At 43.3% G+C, this 23,703-nt stretch overlaps 1 protein-coding gene across 1 annotated transcript; it reads right to left on the bottom strand.

Moving 5' to 3' along the window:
* Positions 1–10,615: 10,615 nt before the first annotated feature.
* LOC109148788 (aspartyl protease APCB1) lies at positions 10,616–15,056 on the bottom strand. Its single transcript, XM_019296521.1, has 9 exons — positions 14,307–15,056; positions 13,840–13,957; positions 13,151–13,380; positions 12,822–13,061; positions 12,014–12,167; positions 11,837–11,922; positions 11,299–11,413; positions 11,138–11,210; positions 10,616–10,919 (listed from the first exon to the last, which is right to left on the bottom strand). Exons 1-9 carry the CDS (start codon positions 14,894–14,896, stop codon positions 10,807–10,809), a joined length of 1,719 nt encoding a protein of 572 aa, XP_019152066.1. The 5' UTR covers positions 14,897–15,056; the 3' UTR covers positions 10,616–10,806.
* Between the last annotated feature and the right edge of the window lie 8,647 nt (positions 15,057–23,703).

Below are 23,703 nucleotides of genomic sequence, written 5' to 3'. Positions count from 1 at the left end.
TCACGGCATTCGCCTCGCCGGTGTTGGCATAATCTGTGACCCTTCGGAGGGCCTCTTCATACGTGGTCGGGGGCTGGAGGATGAAGTCTTGATAGAGATAACCCGCCCGGAGAGAAATGTGGAGCATGTGGGTGGCGGTGGCGTCATCCATTGGCTCGACCTCCCCAATTGCGGCCTTCCATTTAACAAGGAAATCGGTCAAGTTCTCCCCTTCAAGCTGCTTGGCCTTTTCCATATACATGTAGGGCTTCCTCACCGTCTTGGAAGTGATAAACTTCCTTACAAACTTCATAGCCAAGGTAGGAAAATCAGAAATAGAACCCGGCTGCAATGTTCGGAACCACTCCGCCGCCCGACCGGAAAGCGTAGAGTAGAAAGCCCTACACATCACAGCGTCTGACACTCCCATCATCATCATATTGTCGTAATAGTCATTGACGTGGACCTCAGGGTCCGTACGGCCATCATAACCTTTGTTCCCCGGGACCTGCAGGTCGAGCGAGTATGGCTGGGCCATTATCTCCGCTGTAAAGGGTGTCCTCAATAAGGACGACTGGTCGACCGGGGGCCTAACAGCGTGCTCGTTCCGGAATCGAGCGAATTCCGCCTGAAGGTTATGGAGCAGTCCTCGGGTCTCGTTGAGCTCAGCCGCCTGGGCCTGGGTTGTTTCCCGAACGCGTCGTCGACGGTGAGATGTCGACCCACTGTGTCCGGATGAAGCCTCCTGTCTAGCCTCCTGCATCTGTACATCTCCCGAGCGCCGGCTCGGGTCTTGTGGTCCCAATCGTTGTCGCATCGCCGGTCGGAGGCGCTCAAAAGCTACCGCCCGGTTGATTTCTTCGGGGTCCTCCACTTGGGCCCGAGTGTCCGGTTGTACCTGTGGAGCCTGCCGTGGTACCTCCATCGCTTCGGCACCCACCGACCCCAAACGCGAACGAGCCGAGCGTCTAGCCCGGGAAGTGGGCTGATGCTCCGGCTCTACTTGAGCAGTCGGGTATATCGGAGGGGTGGCGGCTGGAGCCGTGTACGCAGGCGTGTAAAGGGGATAGCCGGCCGGTGGTGTGTAGAACATCGGCTGACCGGGCCAATATCCGTATAGAGGAGGCGGTACCGGGTAAGGATACTGCCCGGGGAACTGGGGCTGCTGACCGGGTGTTGGATATCCCGGTTGGATATAATTAACCGGCTGTTGGGCGGCCGGGTACTGTGTTGATTGGTGAGGCGGTGAGAGGTTCAAATTGAGGTCGACGGTCTGACCTTGGTATTGCGTCGGCTGATGATCGGATGAACTGGCCGCATCCGCTTGATCGTCGCCGAAGAGGTTGTATGCGAATGGATACATAGTGAAAGAAAGGGAGAGTGCTCGTCAAATGATGGCTTGGTTGCACGGGTCCCCACGGACGGTGCCAAAATGATAGTGTTAATTGCCACGTAAGCGGTAAATAAACTAACACAAGACCAATTAAAGCAAATAAACGTCTTTTATTGATCAAGGTGAAGGCCCTAAGTACAATCTAAATGGCTATTCCGAGTACCGACTGACTGCGGTCGGGATGCTCTGATAACAACCTATCGATCGTCCAAAAGTCCATCACATTGTAGCTGTCGCAGGTATTTATAGCCGCGAAGCCGGAGACACAAGTCCGGCCGTCCGACATGTCACCCACGTAGCAACCACGTGTCGTCCTCCCGGGTGCCCTGCCTATCAACACGTTGCGCTGCCACGTGTCCCTTCTCAGCTCTCTCGCCTAAGGGCTACCGCTCGGTGGTCAACCACGCCGGTCGGGAACCGACCGGGTTCTTCTAGGAAATCCGACCTGTAACCTGCACAAACAAGAACAAAAGGACAAGGCATGTCGCTCGGGGTATTCCCTACCAAATATACAAATAAATTCATATTCTTTTTTGGACACTAAAATTAAAGAATTCTAAATTAAGAATTGTAATTGATATGTAAAAATAAATTTCTAAATTATTATATTTATAATTATGAATTTTTAAATTTTAATTTACAAAAACCATCGAATTTTCTATATCTATCTTAACTCCTAAATCTATTTAAACTCCTAAACTCTTAAATTTAAATTACAACCTTAGTCACTATTAGAAACAATTATTGCAACATCTTGTAAGAATATATATATATATATATATATATATATATATATATATATATATATATATATATATATATATATATGATGGTTTTTGGGTTTTCAGGCCCAAGGAGGTCCAACACAACCTTTAGCTGGAGGATACACCTTTCAATAAAATGAGTGTCTCAAAGGAAAGAAAGTGCTTGCTTAGAATCTCTTCTATTCCCTCTCCGGGTCCTCTTTTTGTGTCTGTCCTCTACAAGAGTGGAGGAGCCTTTATATAGCGGCTCCTCCCCCACTGACTTGAAGGCCTTTACTAGCCGACTTCAAGACTAATTAAGTATCGAGCCGTTGGTCGCATTTACTGAGTCGGCCAACGGCTCTCTCAAGCTCGTAACAGCCGGACCAAGTCCAGCCTTTTAATGCTCTAACGGTTCCTTGTTTAAGAGTCTCTTTGATGATCCCAACGGCTCCTTGAGCCGAGTCTCTCTCTGGGTTTGGGGGCCTGGCCGACTTGTAACACCCCGAAATTTCAAGACATTTAAAACTTATAAAATAAAGGTGGAATCTCATTAAATCCCAAAACGTAATACAAGAGTACGGGGTGCTATGCCACACCTGAGCCAGAGAACTCAGATGCACAGACTGACTAACTAATATCCTTGATAATGTAAATGCATAAGCATGGCACGCAGGCCGAAAGGGAAACTATCTACTTCTACGCTCCAATTTCTAGCGCGCTCCAGTGACTTATTCTTCTGTGCCTGAAAGCCAAATATATCTGTTCAGCGAGAGATGCTGGTAACCCACTCCAACGCGTTGAAATACAATACATATAGAGATATATATATAGATATACGAAAACCATTTTGAGCATGAAGATATATTCTACGAACTCTAGCTTTTAAAACCGGGAATGACTCGACAGATAAGGCTAGACACAAGCAACAGTTATAACAAGCGTATACAATCCACAACAGGCAAGACAGATAAAGCTGAGCACAATTAATAAACATAACCCAACATAAACAATCCCCAGCATAAATCCCATAGTCACATCCCCCAAGATACTCATAACTCATCCATATCTCATCACATAGCACACTTTGTTGGTGCCACAGGACCAATCGCATGCCCATACATGAGGGTCAGCGCATATAGCTCTGACACGGCCCCGCAGCACCCTGCCCCGTATCGCAACACGGAGGGGTCGATCGCAACCGACCGATGAACCGCAGCTCATCATAGTTTGATCGCAACCAAACAGTGGACCGCAGCCCAAGAGTATGTCATCTGACCGCAGCCAGGAAAGTATGAACCGCAGCTCATGTAGAAACGTTTGATCGCAACCAAACGGTGGACCGCAGCCCAAGAGTGTAAATCTAACCGCAGCCAGCTTCTGAACCGCAGCTCAGGAATAACCAATCCGATCGCAACCGAATTGGGGTGTCATGCACACATAACACATAGCAAGCACATGCAACCCACATTAACACATTGGGAAGGGGAGAAAGCGTATAACAAAACCTATGCATGATCCTTCACATACTAAGAATGGTCCTAAGGGGTTCATACTTCTTCCACCTAGGTCAACGGGATACCAATTCAACTAGCATGCAATATATAAGACTCATAACCTACGAACGGTACCCGAAACATCAAACTAGACACGGCACGATGAACGGAGTCCGTTGGGACACCACGGGGATCGGGGAAACATCAAACGGGGAAGCCGGGGTCCCGAATGGGGGAGATTTCCAGCGGGTAGCCGGTGGGTGGGGGCCACCCGCCGGCTGCCCGCCGGTAAGCACTGTTCCGGGCAGCGGGTCGCCGGCGGGCAGCTGCCCGCTGCCGGAGACGTCCCTTCTGGCCGCGGGTAGGTGGCGGGGTCCCCTACCCCCCCACTGACTCTTTATACACAAAACGCCCCGGGAACCATTGTGGAACCCGAAACCATGCTTAGACACTTTACAACGCAATTAACGATCAACACGTAGACAGTTAACGGATCAAATACGAGAAACGTACGGCACATAACCTATCATGCTTTTCTAAACATAATCGACACCCAAACATGCGCTTTCCCCACCCGATACACCAAGAATAATATCATACGATACAACCTAGGGTTCTAATCACTTTTATACCAACAAGAATACGATTCGTCTTCTAATTACAAGATTCGGTATAAATAACACATAAGCATCAAGAATGCCATACAATTATCAAGAACGACATATAAACATCAAGAACTCCACATGATCATCAAGAACACCATAATTATCAAGAATCTCCCAATATCAAGATCACCCATGGAATTATCCCATCAATCATCAATAATAATATCACAAATCATCAATACACGATAATATAGGGAAATCCTACGGGGGAAATCATAGCTATAAAAATAGGTTTTGTTGAGACATGGGTTACCTCTTACCCTTAATTAATTCCTTGGCTATGAAGGGTCTTTCTTTAAGTTTTCTTGCTTTCTTGATTTCTTCTAAGGGGATTCTTGGAGCTCTTTTGGGGTGGTGGGGCGTTATTCTTGTGGGGGTTCTAGGTGCCCTCTAGGTTCCCTATTTATATATCTAAGGGTCTTATTTTAGGATCTAATCCTTCTAGGACTAGGGGTTGGGTTTAGAGATGGGGGCCCACGGACTATGGTGGGCTTTTTCCTAATTAATTTCTATAATTTAATTCTTTCTTTGGGGTAATTGATTAAAGGATTAATTGGTTTTAGGGGTCGTAACACGGGGTGTTACACGACTCCTCGCCCTCGGCCCAAGCTCCTGCTGGGCTCTTCTTTAGCAATCCTGAGCTAGGTCCCCGTACTTGGGCCTGGGCCGATTTCTGGACTCGGCCCAAGCACCCTCCGGGCTTCTTCCAATGCTAGCCCACCTTTCTTGCCTTGGGCTCTCTTCTGTGGGCCAATCTTTCCTGGGCCGGGGTCCTTACCCCATCAACTAGTCCCTCACTTTTCCATACCCGGTCCGCTAACCTGGGTTTGGAAAAGTAGTAACTGTCTGTCTCCTTCAATCACCGTATCCGTGCCTCGAATAGCCCTTGTAACGCCTGGATTCTCTGCCCTTCTCCCGGATTCTGTGGGACCGTTTGGATCCTCCCAGCTTGACTTGGCACCTATAAAAATCCTCCCCTTTTCTTCCTCTCATACATAAGTCCAACATGGGTCGTTCACCTCTGAGGGGGAAACGAATTGACTTTGGGTCTCCCTGGCGTCCGCTACCTTCAAAGCGGACTCGTCCTGAAAGAGAGCACAAAAAGAAGACTCCTCGCCCGGCTTCTCAAAGGTCTCCTGCCGGCGCCACTCCCTTGGCTCCTTAGCCGCCGACTCCTTCTCGACGCGAGGTCGCCCCGTCGTCACACCATCCGCCTACTCCCACAACTGCCAGAGTGACTTCTCAGGACGGGTCCATCGTTGAAGTGGCCGTTCCAGAGCAGCTAACTTTCCGCATGACCTTCTCCATCCCGCTGGATGACTTGGACGGGCCGGTTACGGGCCTAATGAATGATGAGAATTACGTCCGCTACCTGGAGACGTATCCGGATGATGAGGAGCCGATTGTGCCACCACTTATGCCAGCCTTCTGGGACTCGTTCTGTCCATCTCCACCTGGACCATCAGGGGGATCCTTCGGGAGCGGCTCTTCCTCGCCTGGCGAGTGATCGTCTTGGCCGGAGTCGGCCTCATATTGCCGAGGGGTCTTATTTAGGAGCATTTTCATTTTCCTTATTGTAATAAGCTCCTTACTGCTTGTACCCTTCTTCTTAATAAAAATGCTATTTTTCGCCCTGTGTTATATTTCGTGTTTTGTCGCGTACCCATCCGGACGACTGGTCAAGGAGTCGGTCACATCATCAGGCCCTTTTCAGTCTGACACCTGCAAGATTCCCCGTATCTCGGGCGAATCCGATCTTCTCTGCGTGACGTGCGAATCTTGCTCTTCCCGGGCGGATTTGATGGAACTAATCTCTGACAGAGATTCGCGCCATCCGTCTAATCCGGCTCAGTTATGTCAGTCATTATCTCTTCCGTGGTTATCAACTAGATATTCGCTTTCACTGAGCTATATAGAGACCCTTCACAGTTGATGCAAATCGCAACACTCTTCATTTTGCGAAAGCACGACGCTATGAGTTACAGAGATGGTGATCGCCGCTGGTCCATTCGCAACAAGGAGCATGCTCGACTGGAGCAGTTGAGGCAGAAGAGGCTGGCTAATGGAGGTCGTTTGGTGGGCGACTCGGCTTCAGACCCCATTGTGGTGCCCCTAGACATGCTGGACCTGATGTGTAGGGAGCCTATCGATGTGGAGATGGAACCTGTGGTGGAGGATCCAGAACCAGTGGTGGAAGAGAAGTGGGAGGCTCCTCCCCTCTTTGGTGTCGCCATGTCGCCGAGCGCTCTGGAGAGGCCCTTGCAAATGATCGATGACGGGAAGCCAGCCGTGTATCTGGACGAAATGCCGGAGCCTGAGCCGAGTCCTCTACCTTTCCGCTCTCAGTACTTCCTGGAAGGCCCTCCGACTGCTCGTCAGTCGACAGAGAAAGAAGTCAAGCCTTGACCTGTTTTTCTCTTGTAACTTGCATCGGCCGAGTTCTGGGCCTTGTAATCTCCGTACTTATTAAATAAACTGTGTGCTTTTGTGTCCGACTCTACCTTTTCTTATATTTTGTCGACTGACCTCTGGTTTGCGGGACTGATTCCTAGTCTTGCTACGGCGAGACCCTCTTGGCGAGGGAGTCGCCGAATCTGATTGCCGACCTCGCGACCGGAGTCTCTTCGTGAACTTGACTTATATCATCCGATGGGCCGAGTTCTACCGGGTCATTCTAGAAGTTTCCAGCTCGTACCCTGTGGGCCCAGAGGCCATGGCCTACTATGGGCTTCCGGCTTAGCAGGCCGGGTCATTGACGTCCGATCCTAGCCTAGGGCAGACGCGTCGTTTGCAGGCTAACCCTAGGCCTGAACCGTCGCCCCGCCTTTTGAGGCATTAAATGCGGCGTCCCTTCACATCCCGTCACCTCCACTTCCTCCAACGAGAAGGTGGCACGTGGCCGTCCTTTGGAATTCCTCCCCCTTTAAATAGCCACTTCGTCTCTCTTTCCATCCTCTTCTCCAGTCTTTCCTTTCAACCTCAACTCGAGCTTCTCCGGCCACTCTGCATTTCCTCCGATCTCTCATCCAACTTAGGTAATGTCTTCTTCTTCGCACTCTTCTTCTTCCCGTCGTTACTCGGTCGACAACCCGGCGGCGACTTCCCCCTCTTCTTCTTCTCCTTCTTCGTCTTCTTCTTCTCCTCCCCGTCGTATGGAATTTCCGGCAGACATTCCATCGACGTCTTCTCTTCCTCCGACCCCTTCTTCTTCGGGGGTGGTTACTCCGATGAGCCCCGCTCCTTTAACGACGGTGGCGGCTCTGCCGGGCGGCACCGGACGGCCGCGGGGCAAGTTCGATTCAATCGTCCGTCCTTCCGGGCCACCGTCCGTCGCTACTGCGGCGGACCTGAAAATGGCCCAATATCTTCTTGGGCCTTCAGCCATAGTCCTCGCCCCAGAAGGCCGGCAAATTTACGACCCACCCGAGGGTTATGTCGGCATCCATTTGCACTCGGTTGCCTTTGGCTTCCGAGTTCCTCCGTGTCGTTTCCTTTCCCTTTTTTATCGCCATTACAACATAGTTCCGGGCCAATTAGTGCCCAATTCTCACCGACTCCTCACCTGCTTCGTCAACCTCTGCCACTGGTGGTTGTGCGAGCCGGATCTAGACCTGTTCTGGTATCTTTTTACCGTGAACAAGGTCGGCTCACACTCGCTGGGCTTTGTTCAAGTTGCCGCTCGCCCGGGGCGACAGCTTTTCGAGGGGTTGTCCGACTCCATTAAAGATTGGAAGCTCCTCTATTTCTTTGTCCGACCTGCTTTCTCTTCCTTCACCTTTTCGACCCTGTGGCCGGCCACTCTATTCAAGCCTTGCTCTCGGCGTGCCGTCCCTACCAACGATGCGGTCCACGGCGGCGAGTTCTTGAAGGGCTTTGGGCCGTACTCCGTCAAGTACTGGTTCCGAGTTCGGGCCATGGCTAAGCGTGGCTTGCTGCCGGAGGGTGCGGCCACCGTAGGTAGTTTTCACTGCCTCTCGTTCTTCTTCTTTTTATTCTGTCTCCTTCAGACTCGGAATACTTATAACTTTCCTTTCTTTCGCAGGTCCGTACGACTCCGATTCCTCCAGTTCCGACGAGGCTGCCGAACCGACTCCAGAGATGACGGACAGAGCTGAAAAGATGAGGCGTCGGCTGACCCAGCGCGCTTCCGGCACTGCTGCTGCCTCTTCCTCCCAACCGTCGCCGGCTCCAAGGTTGACTCCTCCACTACCACATAACGTGGTCGACCTGACGCCGTCGCCCGTCGTGTCGCCGACTCGACAACCGCCTCCTCCTCAATCTGAGAGTCCGAGCTCAAAACGGCCGGCCGAGCAGACGGACATGCCGGCTCCGAAGAAGATCCGGTTGAGCCACGAGGTGGACGAGGATGCCCAGATCTGGCAAGGCAACTCCTCCGTCCGCAAGTGGGCCTCGAACGTCCTTCTCCCCAAGGACGTGGCGGTGACTGGTGGCCTGGGGGACGAGGTCATCATTGAGGCCTCGCTACGCCAATCATACCGCGTAAGTGTTTCCGACTCGGCTCTTTTTCTATTCTTTTTTCTTTCACTATCTGACTTCTGGTTTGCCTTGCAGAACCTCACCTTCCAAATGGAGATGAGTAGGCGACTGAGGGAGTACAAGACCGGGCTGAAGTCTATGGTTGTCCGAGTGCACCAAACGGAGGAGGCCTTCTTGGAGGAGCAAGCTAAGCACGCCAAGGCGGTGTAGGTGCATAACTCCGAGATGCTGAGGGTCACTCGTCAGTGGGAGGAGGAGCGGGACAAGGTGGCGACCATTGCCGCGACCTCGGTGGAAGACTACAAGAAGTCGGCGTCCTTCGAGGCAGACGTGAAGGCGGCGATAAAGGCCCGGCAGAAGGAGATCGCCAAGGCGTGGCTGGCGACGCCGGAAGGTGGCGACTTCCTTCTGGATTTGGGCGAGCGCGACTATCGCCTCGGCTTCCGCGAGGCGCAGACAGAAATCCACTCCGCCCTGCTGGTCCGCGACTCCTCTTTTACCCCCGAGAGCTGGGGCCTTAAGCCGGTTATAGACGCTCTCCCGGCGGCGGCTGTTGATCCGGCGGCTCTCCCTGCGGCGGCTCCTCCCAATCTTACCGAGTCCTCCCCTCAGGCAGAGGACCCTTCTTCTGTTCCTCCAGCTGGACCAACGGCGGGGGCACAAGTTGAAGGGGTCGATGTCGACACCCCCTCCCCAGTAGTTTAGGGCTATTCTTTTAGGATAGTCCCTTTTGTAAAGGCGGGCCTCCTTCTCGGGCCTTTTTTAATTTTAATGAAATTCCCATTTTCTCTTTCTTTCCGTGTTATCTTGGACTCGACGCTTTTTCTTTAACCTTTAATGGTTCTGCAAATCGAAGAAATATTCTTAAGGCATCAGGCCCTGCTAACCCTGAGGGACGACTTAGGATCGAGGCCTTGTTAACTCTTCGGGTGCTCGCCAAATCCCGCAGTCGAGGCGACTCCTTTTAGTCTCTCACGGAAACGACTAAGGGTCTGGGCCCTTGTTTCCTAACTTTCTCTCGCCGAGTCCCTCAGTCGAGGCGACTCCTTAGGCTTTTTCTTTCTCAGAAACATTTAGGGTCAGTGCCCCATAGTTTCTTTATATACTCGCCGAGTCCCTCAGTCGAGGCGACCCCTTAGGCTTTTTCTTTCTCAAAAACGTTTAGGGTCAGTGCCCCATAGTTTCTTTATATACTCGCCGAGTCCCTCAGTCGAGGCAACTCCTCTTGGCTTTTTCACGGAAACGACTAAGGGTCTGGGCCCTTGTTTCCTAACTTTCTCTCGCCGAGTCCCTCAGTCGAGGTGACCCCTTAGGCTTTTTCTTTCTCAGAAACGTTTAGGGTCAGTACCCCATAGTTTCTTTATATACTCGCCGAGTCCCTCAGTCGAGGCGACTCCTCTTGGCTTTTTCACGAAAACGACTAAGGGTCTGGGCCCTTGTTTCCTAAAGTTCTGTTCGCTAACACCCCTATGCATGTTCAATGACCTATTTAATGTATGTTTAAGGAGGATTATATTTATTTATGTAGTTATTTATTTTGTTTGCTAGATAAACTTTCAAGTTAACCACCCGTTATCCTTCAACTTTCAAATTTTTAATTAGCCGTAGTCCTTCAACTTTTAAATTTTAACCAGTCGTGATCCTTCTAAAAGGACGACTTTGCCCTTACTTTATTTCTAAAAGGACTACAACCTATTCAAATTTAAAAGTTGAAAGACTGTGAGTGATTAACTTGAAAGTTTAAGTCACTCAAAAAAAAAAAAAAAAACTTGAAAGTTTAAGACTAAACATGGCAAAACAAGTTTAAAACTAAACGTGACAAAACAACCGCACTCAAAGAACTAATGCAATTATAAAAAGCTAGCATAAACATTATGAAGGTGTCCAATATGTACATCAACTTCCTACTCGTGTTACATTAAGTATTTACTCCCCAAATACTTATAACCAAAACATAGCTGTAAGCTATGCATCCAAAACCCAAAAGCAATGCCTCTGATCCCATCTCACACAACCATCCACTATGAAGATCCTCAAGAAAATGGAAGGCTCATAATTTTTTTTGGTGAGGCGCAATTTGATTTTACCCATCCGATTCGCTGCTTCACATTGTCGTATGCAAATAGCTGACCCCGCAATGTAATATCTGCATTTCCAAAACATTTATACACCAATGAAGATATAGACCGGATTCAACCGTAACCGGTAAAGGTGAATTACATCAATGCATAAGATGTCTAAATTCCATCGCGTTTGAGTGAAATGAGCGAGTTCAATTACTTTTTCACTCTATGGACAAAACATGGACTGGGGCGAGAGAATTGAGAATGAGCTTATATGTTAAACAACTAAGAGTAAAATTACCTCCGAGTATAAAGGTAAATCCGTGATCTATTTTACTTCCATCGAGTATACCCAAGCACACGTTACCCTTTTTCTGCGGTACAACGAGCAACAGTCAGCAGATAGGACAAGCAAAAACAACGACAACCAAGGAAACAGAGTAAAGGCAAAAGAAAACCCACACTTATAACCAAGTAGCCTTCTGGAGGAATCTGAAGTATTTTCGACACTATCCACCACTTGCTTCCAAATTGAAGGTTTAACGGTTTGAAAAACCGACTTACATCTGATACAGACCTGCAAGAACACAAAATGAAACAGATGTAAAAAACGACACCCATTTCATGTCCCATTACTATTTATCAACTAGAAGTCATATTTTCTTTACAAACAACCTACTCCCTCTGTCCAATTTTATGTGTCTGGTTCGGTTAACGAGACTTGACTGAGGTTATTTTTAATTCAATTTTTCATAATGTTAGGTTTAGTATTAGTATATACAAAGAAACTACATTAAAAGTACTATTAAAAAAAAAATCAAATTTAAAAACACTAAAGAAAATAAGCAAAGAAGTAAGATTTGGTTTGACCAATGACTAGTAAACATGACAGGTAAAATGGGACAGAAGGAGTAATATATATTTGCAGCAACTCCTATGTGAAATTGCTTTCACGCTCTCAGCTTTGCCAATTATTTTCCATTTGCTACTAACATAATACCTTATTGCAAATTCAGCTTTCCAGCAAATGGGCAATGTTGTATCTGATGGATCCCGGACAAGGTCTTTACTAGAAACATCATTAAGCTGCAACAAAGGCGTAGAATTTAATTTACCTGTTAAAACTGTTAAAAGAAATTCATAAACTTCAGCCCGAAACTATAGGTATACTGCTTACAATAGAAACTAGATCCTTGTATGCTCTCCCGGTGAAGTATGTATAAGAACTACCACTATCAAAAATTACAATTCCCTGCCCTCCACTCGGATTGTCCAAGGATAGATCCTTTCCTCCATAACGCATTTTGAGTACTTCTGTTTGATAAAGATTCCTGAACATGACAAAGTATTAGAATACTAGCATCTGAAAATAATTCAGCCCGTACAAATATTTTTACTCGTACATCTTCCTCTTAGGACACTATGATATATTAGATATTAGCACAACCATAATGGATCTGCTTCTCAACATTCTAAGCATATTACCTTGTGCATTAGATTAGACACATGGATAAAGTAAAGATAAATTTAGCTTAATGTTTTTCATCCAGCCTAGAGCTCCAGTTGAAATTTTGTTTTATTAGCATTTTACGTAATAATATGAAGCCAATAAAAGAACAAAGGAGAGAAGGGAAGATTGTTGGGTGGGCGTTGGCTAGGTTGGCCAAGTTCATCCCCTGCTCAATCAGGACGTGGTGTTGTGGCTTACCATAAAAAGATGTAGTTAAATGGTTAATGTCCACCACTCCACCTACTTATCACCAATTGGTTTTAAGAAGGATATGATAACCAGATAACCAAAGAACTCCGTGGTTAAGTGTGCTTGACTTATATAGGATGGGTGACTTACTGGGAAGTAAGCATAGTGCAGCGCTGAGATCCAATAAAGGGAAGGCAATATTACGCTTGCTAGAAAAATGAATGTGCATCAATTAAACCAAGATCCAAGGTATTGGAGTGTGCGAGATAACTGCTTCTATACTTACTCATAAGGGCCATCAAGCATAGGTACCCATGCCATCTTCCCATCTGGGACATAGTCATTGCCAAAGAACATGTAGCCTCCACCAGCTGCATCACTAGAAAGGCAATGTCCTACAACGTTTTCTATAAGCCCTTGGCTTGCCAATTGTGAAGGCAAGCTAATTTTGGCTCTGCTAAGTCCTAGGATTCCATCTGTCTTTGCCAATGTGTCTAGAAGAGAGCCTTGCTGATCATATCCACATCTGGGAATAAAACAGCATTACATTACTGTCCATATGAGGAAGAATATTAGACCAGAAACCATAGGGGTAGACTTTGAGGTAAAATTTACCCGAAAATGATGGTTGATGTGCACAATGTTCCATTGGCAACCATTAGTCGAGTTTCATCCCTCAGAAGAACCCCCAATGAAGAGCTACGATCTGCATATTCTACTTCATAATCGCATTGATGACAAGTTTCGCAATAGATGTTTTCTTGATCTTTCTTAACTTCAAAACAATACGAGTCCTCCGGCTGTATGATGTTGCCTTCTGCAGGCTTGTAGTAAGGATGAGCTCCCTACATGAACATTCCTATTATGTCAGAATATCCAAGAGATTATAATCTAAGAAACAACTGAGTGAACACAAAGTGAGCTAGGGTCACTCAATTGGGCTATAATGGACATGGGCCAAACCACACTAAAAGACTGAATCCAATCAGTTAGCTAGTTTAACCCATCACCTTATAAACTCATATGTTCTCTCTTATTTTTTCAATGGGGACTCTTAACAAAACAAATTGTACGATTGTAGAAGTGAGGTTGAGAATTCCATCCATTTAAAAGTGTATGAAGCAGCTAAATGTTATATTGTGTTACTATTTCAAAATCAAAAGAGAGGAACAACTGTGCCAACAATTATTGTCTGCTCGCTCTCATTCAACAGTCTAATAAGTGGATGCAGCTTGGTTGGAAAGTTAGCAACACGAGAATCGGAGTAGCAGCAAGAAGAAAAGTAGAAAGGACAAAAATATCACCTTGGCGCAGCTAGTGCATGGAGCATCGCACTGAATCCATGTCAAATCACTCCCGGTATCCACGTCAAGAAAGTAGGGCTTAGGAGGATTCCCTATGAGCGCATAAGTGTAATATAACCTGTATGGGAAATGGAACAGCACTAAAGTCAGAGCAAATGAGGTTTTTCTCGACACTAAGTCATTGACTCAATCCTAGATACATCATCCTGAACTGCCAATAAAAGTATTGTCCTGAGAAAGAAATTTAAGTATGAATCCTCATATCTCACTCACTCAATCCTCATTTCAGAAAGACTATAAAAGGTTGAAGGTTCTAAACTATTCTACTAAAACATGATTAAGGCTTAAGGGTCTATCAATATTCTCAAATAATTGAACTAAGCACTCACAGAAACAAACTGCAACAAGAATCAAATATGGATAATAATACCTAGTGAATTGACTAAAGCAAAGATGATCAAATATACCCATCAGGATAAATGTTGCCCTTGAGGGGAAAACTAGTTGAGTTGAGCTTTGCAACTGCGGCCACAGAATTCCTAATCTTTCCATGAACTCCAGCAGTACTCTCCACTGTTTCCATCACAAGATCAGATTGAAGCTTCTTAAACCTGCCCAATTTAACCTCCAAATCGGAATTTCCGTGAAGACCCGTTTTGGGGTGCAAGGGCAAGAGGAACGTGGTATTGGCTCTGCGATCATCGTCAGAAGAATCAGCCAATTCCCACACGATTTCTTGGGTAAGCGAGAACCAGGCGAACAAGGCAACTAGAGAGATACCCAGAACTGAAAGAAGCCCCATCGGGCGACCAAAGACCCTCCTTTGGCGCTGGAAGTGGGAGACAGAGACTTGAGGGGTTTGGTTCTGTTGCGGCGGCGGTGGCGGCGGCGGCTGCCATACTGGGTCGTTTCGGAGTTCTGTGGGTGGTGAAAAGTCGTCGGAGATTGTATAGGCAGTAATTGTTTTGCCTAGACATGGGTTACCCGGCGGTGGCAGTGTTATTATCACAACTCCGGTCAGCTGCTGCGGCGGCGGCGAGCCCTCCGTCTCCGTCATCTCCCTCCTCTCTCTCTCTCTCTCTCTCTCTCTCTCTCTCTCTTAAATCTTTCCCTGTTTGGTATCTTCAGGGGATGACTGGAGATCAGAGACACTGAGAAATACTGAATAAATTATTGACCGAACGCGGACGAAGTCAGAGAAACTATATCTGAGTTCATACATCAGTCTTCAGAACGAAGCTTCCAGGAACACCTGTGGGCAGGGCCCCACTATGAATCTGAACACAAAACAAAAACCCAATCACCTTTAAGATTGGAAATGATTCTAATTATATCAATTATAGAAACATATGTCAGAGTTATAGTAACATAAACATAAGAATAGATTCTCAAATTCTACTCTTTACTTTGAGACAGAGTTATAGTAAGTTTCTTGTTTGATGTTGAATTACTTTGAATGTTCTTTCTATCACAAATCAGAATTTTCAAATCATAAATATTAAATATAACTTTCTTGTCCATAATCCCTTTCATCTCAGGTACAAGATCATTTCTATTAACCTTCATGATAAATGGAATTTAAATAATTAACTTCATAATTTTATAAATGTATTTCAAAACATTAATACAACCATGTCAATCTTTTTTATTAAACACCATTGAAATTAATGAAGGAATTGTGAAAATTGAACTAGAAATAACTCTTGTCAATGCACATAAAATTGAACGGGTGAAGTAATAATAATAACAAGAGTTAATTTAATTTTTTGTCCTAAATTTATAGATGAGAGTCCACTTTTAGTCTTTTTTTATCAGAGCATTTCATTTTGATTCTAATATTATTGTGACATGACCATTTTTGGTCCTTTAGTAACAAAATCGTTAAAATGTCATTAAATACAAATACATTTTGATCTTTTCAATAAAAAGTGTGTTTGACCCGTTATATCTTTTATGCTTATCTTTTTGAAAAAAGAAATCATAATTGAAGACTGAAATGCCCTTGTATTTAACGGTATTTAAACTATTTTGTTTATACATGTCCTAATAATACTAGGACAAAAAGTTGATGTTTTGAAAAAAAAAAAGACTAAATATGAATTGCCACATATAAATCTAGGACCAAAAATGAAATTAACTCATAATAATAATAATAACAATAATGGAAGAAATGGTTCTTTATAACTAAGAATTAAATATAGAAAATAGAAAATATATATTTTTTATATTTTTAATTAATATTAAGCTCAAATAATTTTTTTTAAAATCACTACAAAATATGGATTACTAACACAGCATTAATTTAAAAAAAAATTATATATTTTTTAATTGACGTATGAGTGGGTTGACTCCACTATAAATTATACATAATTAGTTTTTTAAAAGTTCTTTAAAAAAATTAGTTTTTTAAAAGTTATTTTGATTTGCATCGATAATTTTTCAACAATTAGTTTAACTGGTTCCATTATATAAGTCAAATCATTTATCTATTTTTGAATCGGGTGAAAATATTAGCCATCAAATGTAAATAATAGTTTCTATATCTAACTTCAAATAAATATTAATTTGTTGTAATTTTATATTTTACAATATAGAGTTTTTTTTTTGGAAATACAATATAGTTTTTAAATGTTAAAAAGTGACGGTTAATAAAATAAAATAAATAAAAGTTAGCTGTCCACGTCAATTGGAGCAAGAAAACAGTATGGCTTTTCCACTCTAACTACTCCCCTTGTAGTTGTAAATTGTCTATAAAATAAATAAATAAAGGATATTGCTAGTAATATCAATTTTTTAACCAATTTTCTTATTATATGATATAGTAATATTATTTTTATTAATTGGTTATTATGAATTGGCCAACCCACTCTACATTAATAAAAATTATTTATTAAACAAATATAAATAAATTGTCAAATTATTGAAATTTTGGTCCCTGTAATATAATTTAAAAATAAAAAGGGTTAGTTGTTTTGGGAAATTGTACCCATTGTTCCAAATTAGATCCTTATGAATTGAGTTGAAATTTGCACAACAATATAATTGGAATTGTTCAACTTCTTCATTTCTTATGTGATACAAGTGTATCCATACTAATACTCATCACATCAAGTTGAGCTATGAAATAGACGACATCAGAATAAAATTGTGATTAATTTATTTTAAGCATTCTTAATTGATGGAGGAAATTGACTTTAAGATAAGTATAAAAGGAAATACTTAATGTAAAACACAAAGAAATTTGTTATATTGGGTAATATTGCTTTGAAAGTACAATGATAAGTGTATGAATAAGATAAAAGGTGTCCTTACAAGGTAAATACCGGCCCATATATACATGGATGAGTTTTAATGATTTCGTTAACGCTTAGCATGACTTAAACGTTTCATGAGTGAAGATGGTACTCATAAGAGTTGTAACTGTTATCAATTGACTCCATTTATCTTATCGCATGTGTCGACCTGAGCCAGTGTCATTGGATTGACCCGACCCTCAGAGGTTGACCCCAAGGTCAGCATTTTTGCTTTGTGCTATAGTTTATTGGGCCTAAAAGTCTTAAGTTTGATCCAATATATCCATCACCAACCTCCACCCCCCAAGTTGCGAGACTTTGACAGTGAGAGCGAGGGAGTAGCTACGCTAATTTGAACGACAACCACGCCCCGAGTAAGATTCGGTTGGCACAATGTGAAGAGAATAAATTTTTTCCTCTTATCAACATCACCCTTATTTGCTCCGGTTGGCAGTTGGTGATGTCGCAAATCTTGGTCGACCGTCGGTGTTGTCATTGGTTTTGTTAACCGGTGCGCCATCCCCACTCAAGTCCATGACTGCCTCTTCGAGCACCAATGATGGCCTCCTAATACTTCTAGATGGGGCCCTGACCTCATCTCCACCACCACCCTGGAACAAATCATCATTAATAAATATGAGATATTCTTGGTTGACCTCGCGAAGTTGAAGGGCGGTGAAAGATGTGACAAGCCCCCTATAGCCGAATCGGGCAATGAGGAATGAGTTTTAGATTGCTAGATCTTTTGCTTTGTTTTAATTTCCTACTACGTGCAAAACAATGTAATTTGGTTAACCCAATGAAGTATTGGCATTTGCATTCTCTTGAATTTGAAATTAGTTTGCTTGAATTTTTATTTGTTTTTTGGTATTCCCTAGACTCCAAAAGTCATGATTACCGACTTTCTCTAAGCAAAAGGCTAACTCCGAGATTCCATGCAACGCTCGACTTCTGCGCATCATGCAACTCTCAACCTCAACCCCGCCCGACCCCAAAATTCTTTTAAGCTATCAAGATCAATATGTCACTTGGCAATGACCCACCTCACTAAGATATGCAATTGTCAACCTTAGTGTACTATGTAATGGCCAACTTCAACTCCGATTGGTGCATCATGCAACAACTGACCTTAACCCTTGGCAACCCTGCATCATCATAAGCGCAATGGAAACGAGCAATCATAATGTACAACGATTGACCTAAATGTGTCATAACCTTGGTTGAATCCAGAGGTCGGACCTTAGCATATCATGCAATGGTTGAACCCAAGATGCCATGCGACGGTCAACCTCAATGCATCATGCAACACCTTACCTCAACATCGGGCCATCATAGATGTGATATTCGCTCTTTAGGTTAGTTCGCCTTTGAGTTGCGATACTTAGATAGCGAGAAGGAGTAATTTTGTCAATTTACACTACAATCATAACCCAAGTCAAACTAGGTCAAATATGAACAAAATATTTGGGAATTAATTTTCCATTTTCCACGATGGCATCCTCCCTAACTTCAGTTAGCCACTATTACCTTTGATGACCCTAGTCGATCATTGACTCCACCCCCTCCCTAATCTTCAAAATGATGTGAGTTTCCCATATGTCACTTCCCCTTGGAACTCTCCATAAATTATGATTGATGACCCCCATGAGCAAAAGCCGACCCCAAAATTCACTTAATCACATTTTGTGATGATCAATTTTAATTTAAAATACCATGCAATAACATACCCCCTAAGCAACGGCTGACCCCAAAATTCCTTCCATCATTTTATGATAACCAACTTCAAATTATTGACATTTAGCTCATCGTAGGCTCGATAGTAACGAACGACCTCGGTGTACGACAACTAGCCTTAATGTGTCACAAAGAGGTCGAACCCTAACATATCGTGCGGGGATACTCTTCAACTTCGGCCGACCTCAACCTCGATCAAAACTGCATCACTGTAGGCAATGAACAACACACCACGCGATAGTTGACCCCACATCATCGTAGGCAATGAACAACATGATACGTGATGGCCAACCTTGCAGCATTGCAAGCGCATACAAACTCTGAGTAACCTTAACTTCGGCCAACCCTGCAACATTGTAGGTAATTAATATTATACCACATGATAGTTGAACCCTACTATAACCAACTCTGCAACATCATATGCGCCTACTCACACATTGGGTTGTTTTTTACCGAGCTCATCTTGGTGCAGGTGCAATTGCCGACCTCACTTTGTATTTGAACTCGGTTAAGGTAACCACATGCTTGGACTCAAGCAGGTGCTTGGTTTCATGTTTCTTCCTTCAAACTCATCCAAGGCACACCACCATTGCCTATTAACCAACTCGACTAGTCCCTATTATACAATATCTAATGGTATCCGCATTTACCGTGAACTCAGTTTAGAACTTTGGACATGGGTGGTAGGCGGGGTCACACCTCGTACCACCATTGGGAAAATACTTGGTCACTTTTGACTAAGGCATTGGCCTTGCCTAAAAAGACTCCCATTTGGTGTTAGTTGAGGTTGAACCTCATGTCAAAAGAACTCTTTCGTTCGACAAAAGGCAATAAAAGACTTCATAACGCCTCTAGGGAACTTACTTAAGCCAAGAATGAGCTCTTCTTTTTTACGTTAGATGCAGTCGAACACCGTAACACCCTTAGGGAATACTTTCCTGTTTGGCTCTAGGCGAGGTTAGACATCATAATGCTTGTGACACCCCGTAAATCCAAATTCTATTTAAGGATTAATTAAGAAATTAATCCTAACTTAATTGATAGTTTATTCCCAAAAATCTTGAAAATTCAATAGTCGGGGACTAGAAATTGACTAGTCAACCCAAGTCAAGGAGTTGTACTCTAAGCTTAAAGAATTGTTCCCTTGTATCCTTACACTTTTCCACTTTAGTAAGGGTAAAGAGGACTTTTCACCTTATGTCTGTATCCCAAGCTAACCTAGAGTCATCTTTCATTTCTTTTCCCTAACACCCTAAAAAGAAAAGCTCTTCCTTTTCTCTAGAAAATAGCTAGCTTCTTCTTCAAGCCAAGTTTGGGCAATTCAAGATTCTTCAAGTTGGTCTCCAAGATTCAAACTTTCTTAACCTTGAGCATATAGGAGGGTAAGATCCTTGGTCCTTTAGTGTTTTTAGTACCTTTTAAGGTGTCTTTTTCTAAAGATGGAATCTTTGTTGTCTTTTGGTGTGTTTGTGAATTAGAAGTTGAAGGAGAGCCTTGTTAGAAGCTTGTAAAGGTGTGATAAGTGTAGTTGTAGGCTACAAGAGGTAACTCATGCTTTACAAAATCTATTTTCTTACCTATATGATGATTTCTTGACTTCTACTTGTGCTTTTGCTATGAAATGTGAGTTTTGATGCATTGTCTTGTGAGAATGCATATCTAGAGCTTGTTATTAGGGTTCTTGCATGCCATTGCTTGGCTATTTCTTGGATTCAAGCCATGTTGTTGTATTTTGTGAGATTTTGGGTGTTTTGGACTTGAATTTGGACTTGGTGTTGAAAATCCCCGAAGGGATTATTTGTGGTACAGGGATGTACCCGCGGGCTGAACGGCGGGTAGTGCACCACCCGCGGGGTACACCACTCGTGGCCGTTAGTACCCGCGGGGTACATGATGTTGGTTGTTGGGGATTTGTTCCCCGTGATTCTTTTGACTCGGTAATTGATGTTTTGACTTCCCGATGTTCTTTTGTTGGGCTATTTGAGTGTCTTCTTGATGTTTCGTATGTTTAGAACGTAATGGTAGGAATCCATGTAGGATTTGATGTCTTAAATCGTGCTAAGTGTTCAACCTTGTGATTCGTTGAACCATGATGAGTCTTGAATGTTCTTCGGAACTATGTTTTGTTTACCCGTTTGATAAGCATGCTAGTTTGATGTTGAAATGCTAGCATGTGTGGTTTGTTCTTTCCTCTTGTGGATGATAACTTGTGTTGATCATCGTTGGTGTCGAATTGTAATCCTTCCTTGATTGAGTATGGTTTCATATCTTTGTTGTGATCTATTGATTGATTCCAATTATGAGTGTGTGTATTGACTGTACCTGGATGGCACGATTAATGGTATGGGACATTAATCACCAAGGTACAGATGTGGTCCTCGTGGTGGCCATGAAATGATATTATGGAATTGTAAACTGGGCTTCAGGCTCATGTGATTGGTGGTTGTGTGATTGAAATGAACGATACCCTCGTGTACTTTGAAATCGGTGGTTGATGATTTGGTGGTTGTAGGTGGGAGAACGACGGTTCCCGGAGGCATAAGGTTGGACTCAGAAGTACATGGGTTCTCGGAGGTAATGGTTGGAACTGTGATAAGGTCGGGGGTAGGCATAAGGTTGGAACCGGGCATAAGGTTGTAACTTGTGACATGAAGTGTCACTGTGACATGTAGTGCCAATGTGTGAATGTCTATCCTTTTCTGATGAGCATGTCGAGTGGTATTCTACTTTGTGATCAGTAGAATATGCCTCGAGATGTACTTGGTTATTGATGTTGTCTTTGCCTTGATGTCTTCTACTTTGTGATCAGTAGATTATATCTTGAGCTGTGTGAGTTGTATTGGTGTTGTTCTTATCTCGATGTTGTCTTGGGATGTTGATTTCCCTTGTTTTTTTGAGAGTGAGATAGAGTCTTTGCAGTTGACTTTTCTCTTTACGGTTTTGAACTGATATATACTATATTCCATTTCGAAAATGATTTTGTATTAAACTATCTATATATATGTTATTGGACGCGTATTGATGGGTTACCAGCAATATTCGCTGACCGGGCGTCGTCCCCTTTCTTTATGTGTTTTACAGGTCCTGAGTAGACTTGGCGAGAGCGTTAGCCGTTGCTAGTATAGATCCCCTGAGCTTTGTAGTTAGTGTTTTGGCCTGTGTGCCACAGTTGTTGAACATTTAGATGGATGGTTGTAGACTTGCCTGTGCGTTCACGTTGGGGTGAACGTGGCATAACACTCCTTGGTTTTTCTTGTTTTGATATTAAACTTCCGCTATTGCTTTTGTTTATGATATCTACTAGTTACGTATTTAAGTTTTAATTGGCATGAAAATCGGGGGTGTTACAATGCTCCTAGAGAAAGCTTAGCTTTTCATGGCTAAGGTATTGACCTCGGCCAAAAACAAGTTCATGTGTTTCGCATTCAGAGAGGTAAAACCTTGTAATGCCCCTAGGGAATACTTTCGTGTTTGGCGCTAGCCAATGTTAGACCTCGTAATGCCCCTAGGGAAAGCTTAGAATTTTATTTGCTAAGGCATTGACCTTGACAAAGAATGAGCTCTTTCATTCAGCGTTAAGCGAGACCATACACCATATTGCCTCTACGGAATACTAAGTGACTTTTTAGCTAAGGCATTGACCTTGACCAAAGAAACCTATTCATTAAACAATAGACGAGGTTGGACCTCGTATTGTGATACTCGGTTTGCAACTATACAAATTCGATTAGACAAGTACACCTATCGTTTTTAGTATAGAAAGTTGAGTTTGTATCCCATAGGGAGTACGAGTATTTGTACTAATTAAGATTTTATTATATAGCCTAAATATATGACCGGGAATCATTTAAAAAAAAAAAAAAAAAAAAAAAAAACTAATCAACAACCAAGGCAATCAAGAATAATCTAATACAAAGTTTAAGAAATCAACCAATGAATTAAGGGTGCTTGAATTAATGAATCCCATGGGACATCATTAACCATAATAAATAAATGTCTAAAACAATTGCTTATATCTGAGACCCTGAAATTTCCTCATTTATGCTAACATATTTCTCAAGAGTATTGACAACTAATCCCTATGTTGATTAATCAAAATCTCTTGCCCGCACGGGCTTAGCTCATTAGTTCAGTAGGTAATATTTGAGAGAAGAAAGCAAAGTTCGAACCTCGGCAAAGAGTGTGGTGATTATGCCCAAAGTGGGGCAGATCCCTTGTGCACATCGGCATTTGACCATGCATGTCTGCTAAGTTAGAGTCACTATAATTTACATCCTCCCAAATACTATATCAGACCGGGGTGTGGGGGGGGGGGGGGGGGGGGGTTGGGGATTCAACCTTCAAAGGTTGCATTAAAAATTTATGAGTTCAATTAAACAATTTTCTCTGAAACACAAAGGATTGATGTCATCTTATCTTTATGGTTGCATCCCACTCATTCTAATCGTGTGGAATCTACACATACAAAAGATACCTCTATCACAAGTACATGTATCAAACATAAATTTAAGAAGTTAGCCATTATTAATTCAAGAACGATAAACAACATGATTGGGTCAACTGATAAACAATTGCATTAAGGCAAGAAAACAATTAAAAATAAGGGCCCGTCCTAAGGTTTATCATAAATTCAAGTACTACTAGTTTAGTCTTTACATATGGAGGCAACAATGAAATAAATCAAATAAACAATAAAAGAATTGAGGAACATAGAAAGATTCCTTTAGTCCACGAAGAAATATTGTTTCCAAGCCTTCCCGAGATATAAAGTTATCTTCTAAAGAGTATGGAGGCAACAATGAAATAAATCAAATAAACAATAAAAGAATTGAGGAAC

Source organism: Ipomoea nil, unplaced genomic scaffold (assembly GCF_001879475.1).
Source record: "Ipomoea nil cultivar Tokyo-kokei standard unplaced genomic scaffold, Asagao_1.1 scaffold2144, whole genome shotgun sequence".
Taxonomy (NCBI): Eukaryota; Viridiplantae; Streptophyta; class Magnoliopsida; order Solanales; family Convolvulaceae; genus Ipomoea; species Ipomoea nil.
The sequence above is the reverse complement of the archived record's forward strand: the minus strand, read 5'-3'. Positions and strand labels throughout refer to the sequence as shown.

What these genes read in the sequence shown, in the direction of transcription:
- LOC109148788 (XM_019296521.1), bottom strand. Translation starts at nt 14,896, where the DNA reads ATGACGGAGACGGAGGGCTCGCCGCCGCCGCAGCAGCTGACCGGAGTT. An exon ending in AAAGCTGAATTTGCAATAAG is followed by an intron (nt 11,414 to 11,836) that starts GTATTATGTTAG and finishes GTGTTCTTGCAG; the next exon opens with GTCTGTATCAGATGTAAGTC. An exon ending in ATTTACCTTTATACTCGGAG is followed by an intron (nt 10,920 to 11,137) that starts GTAATTTTACTC and finishes TTGGAAATGCAG; the next exon opens with ATATTACATTGCGGGGTCAG.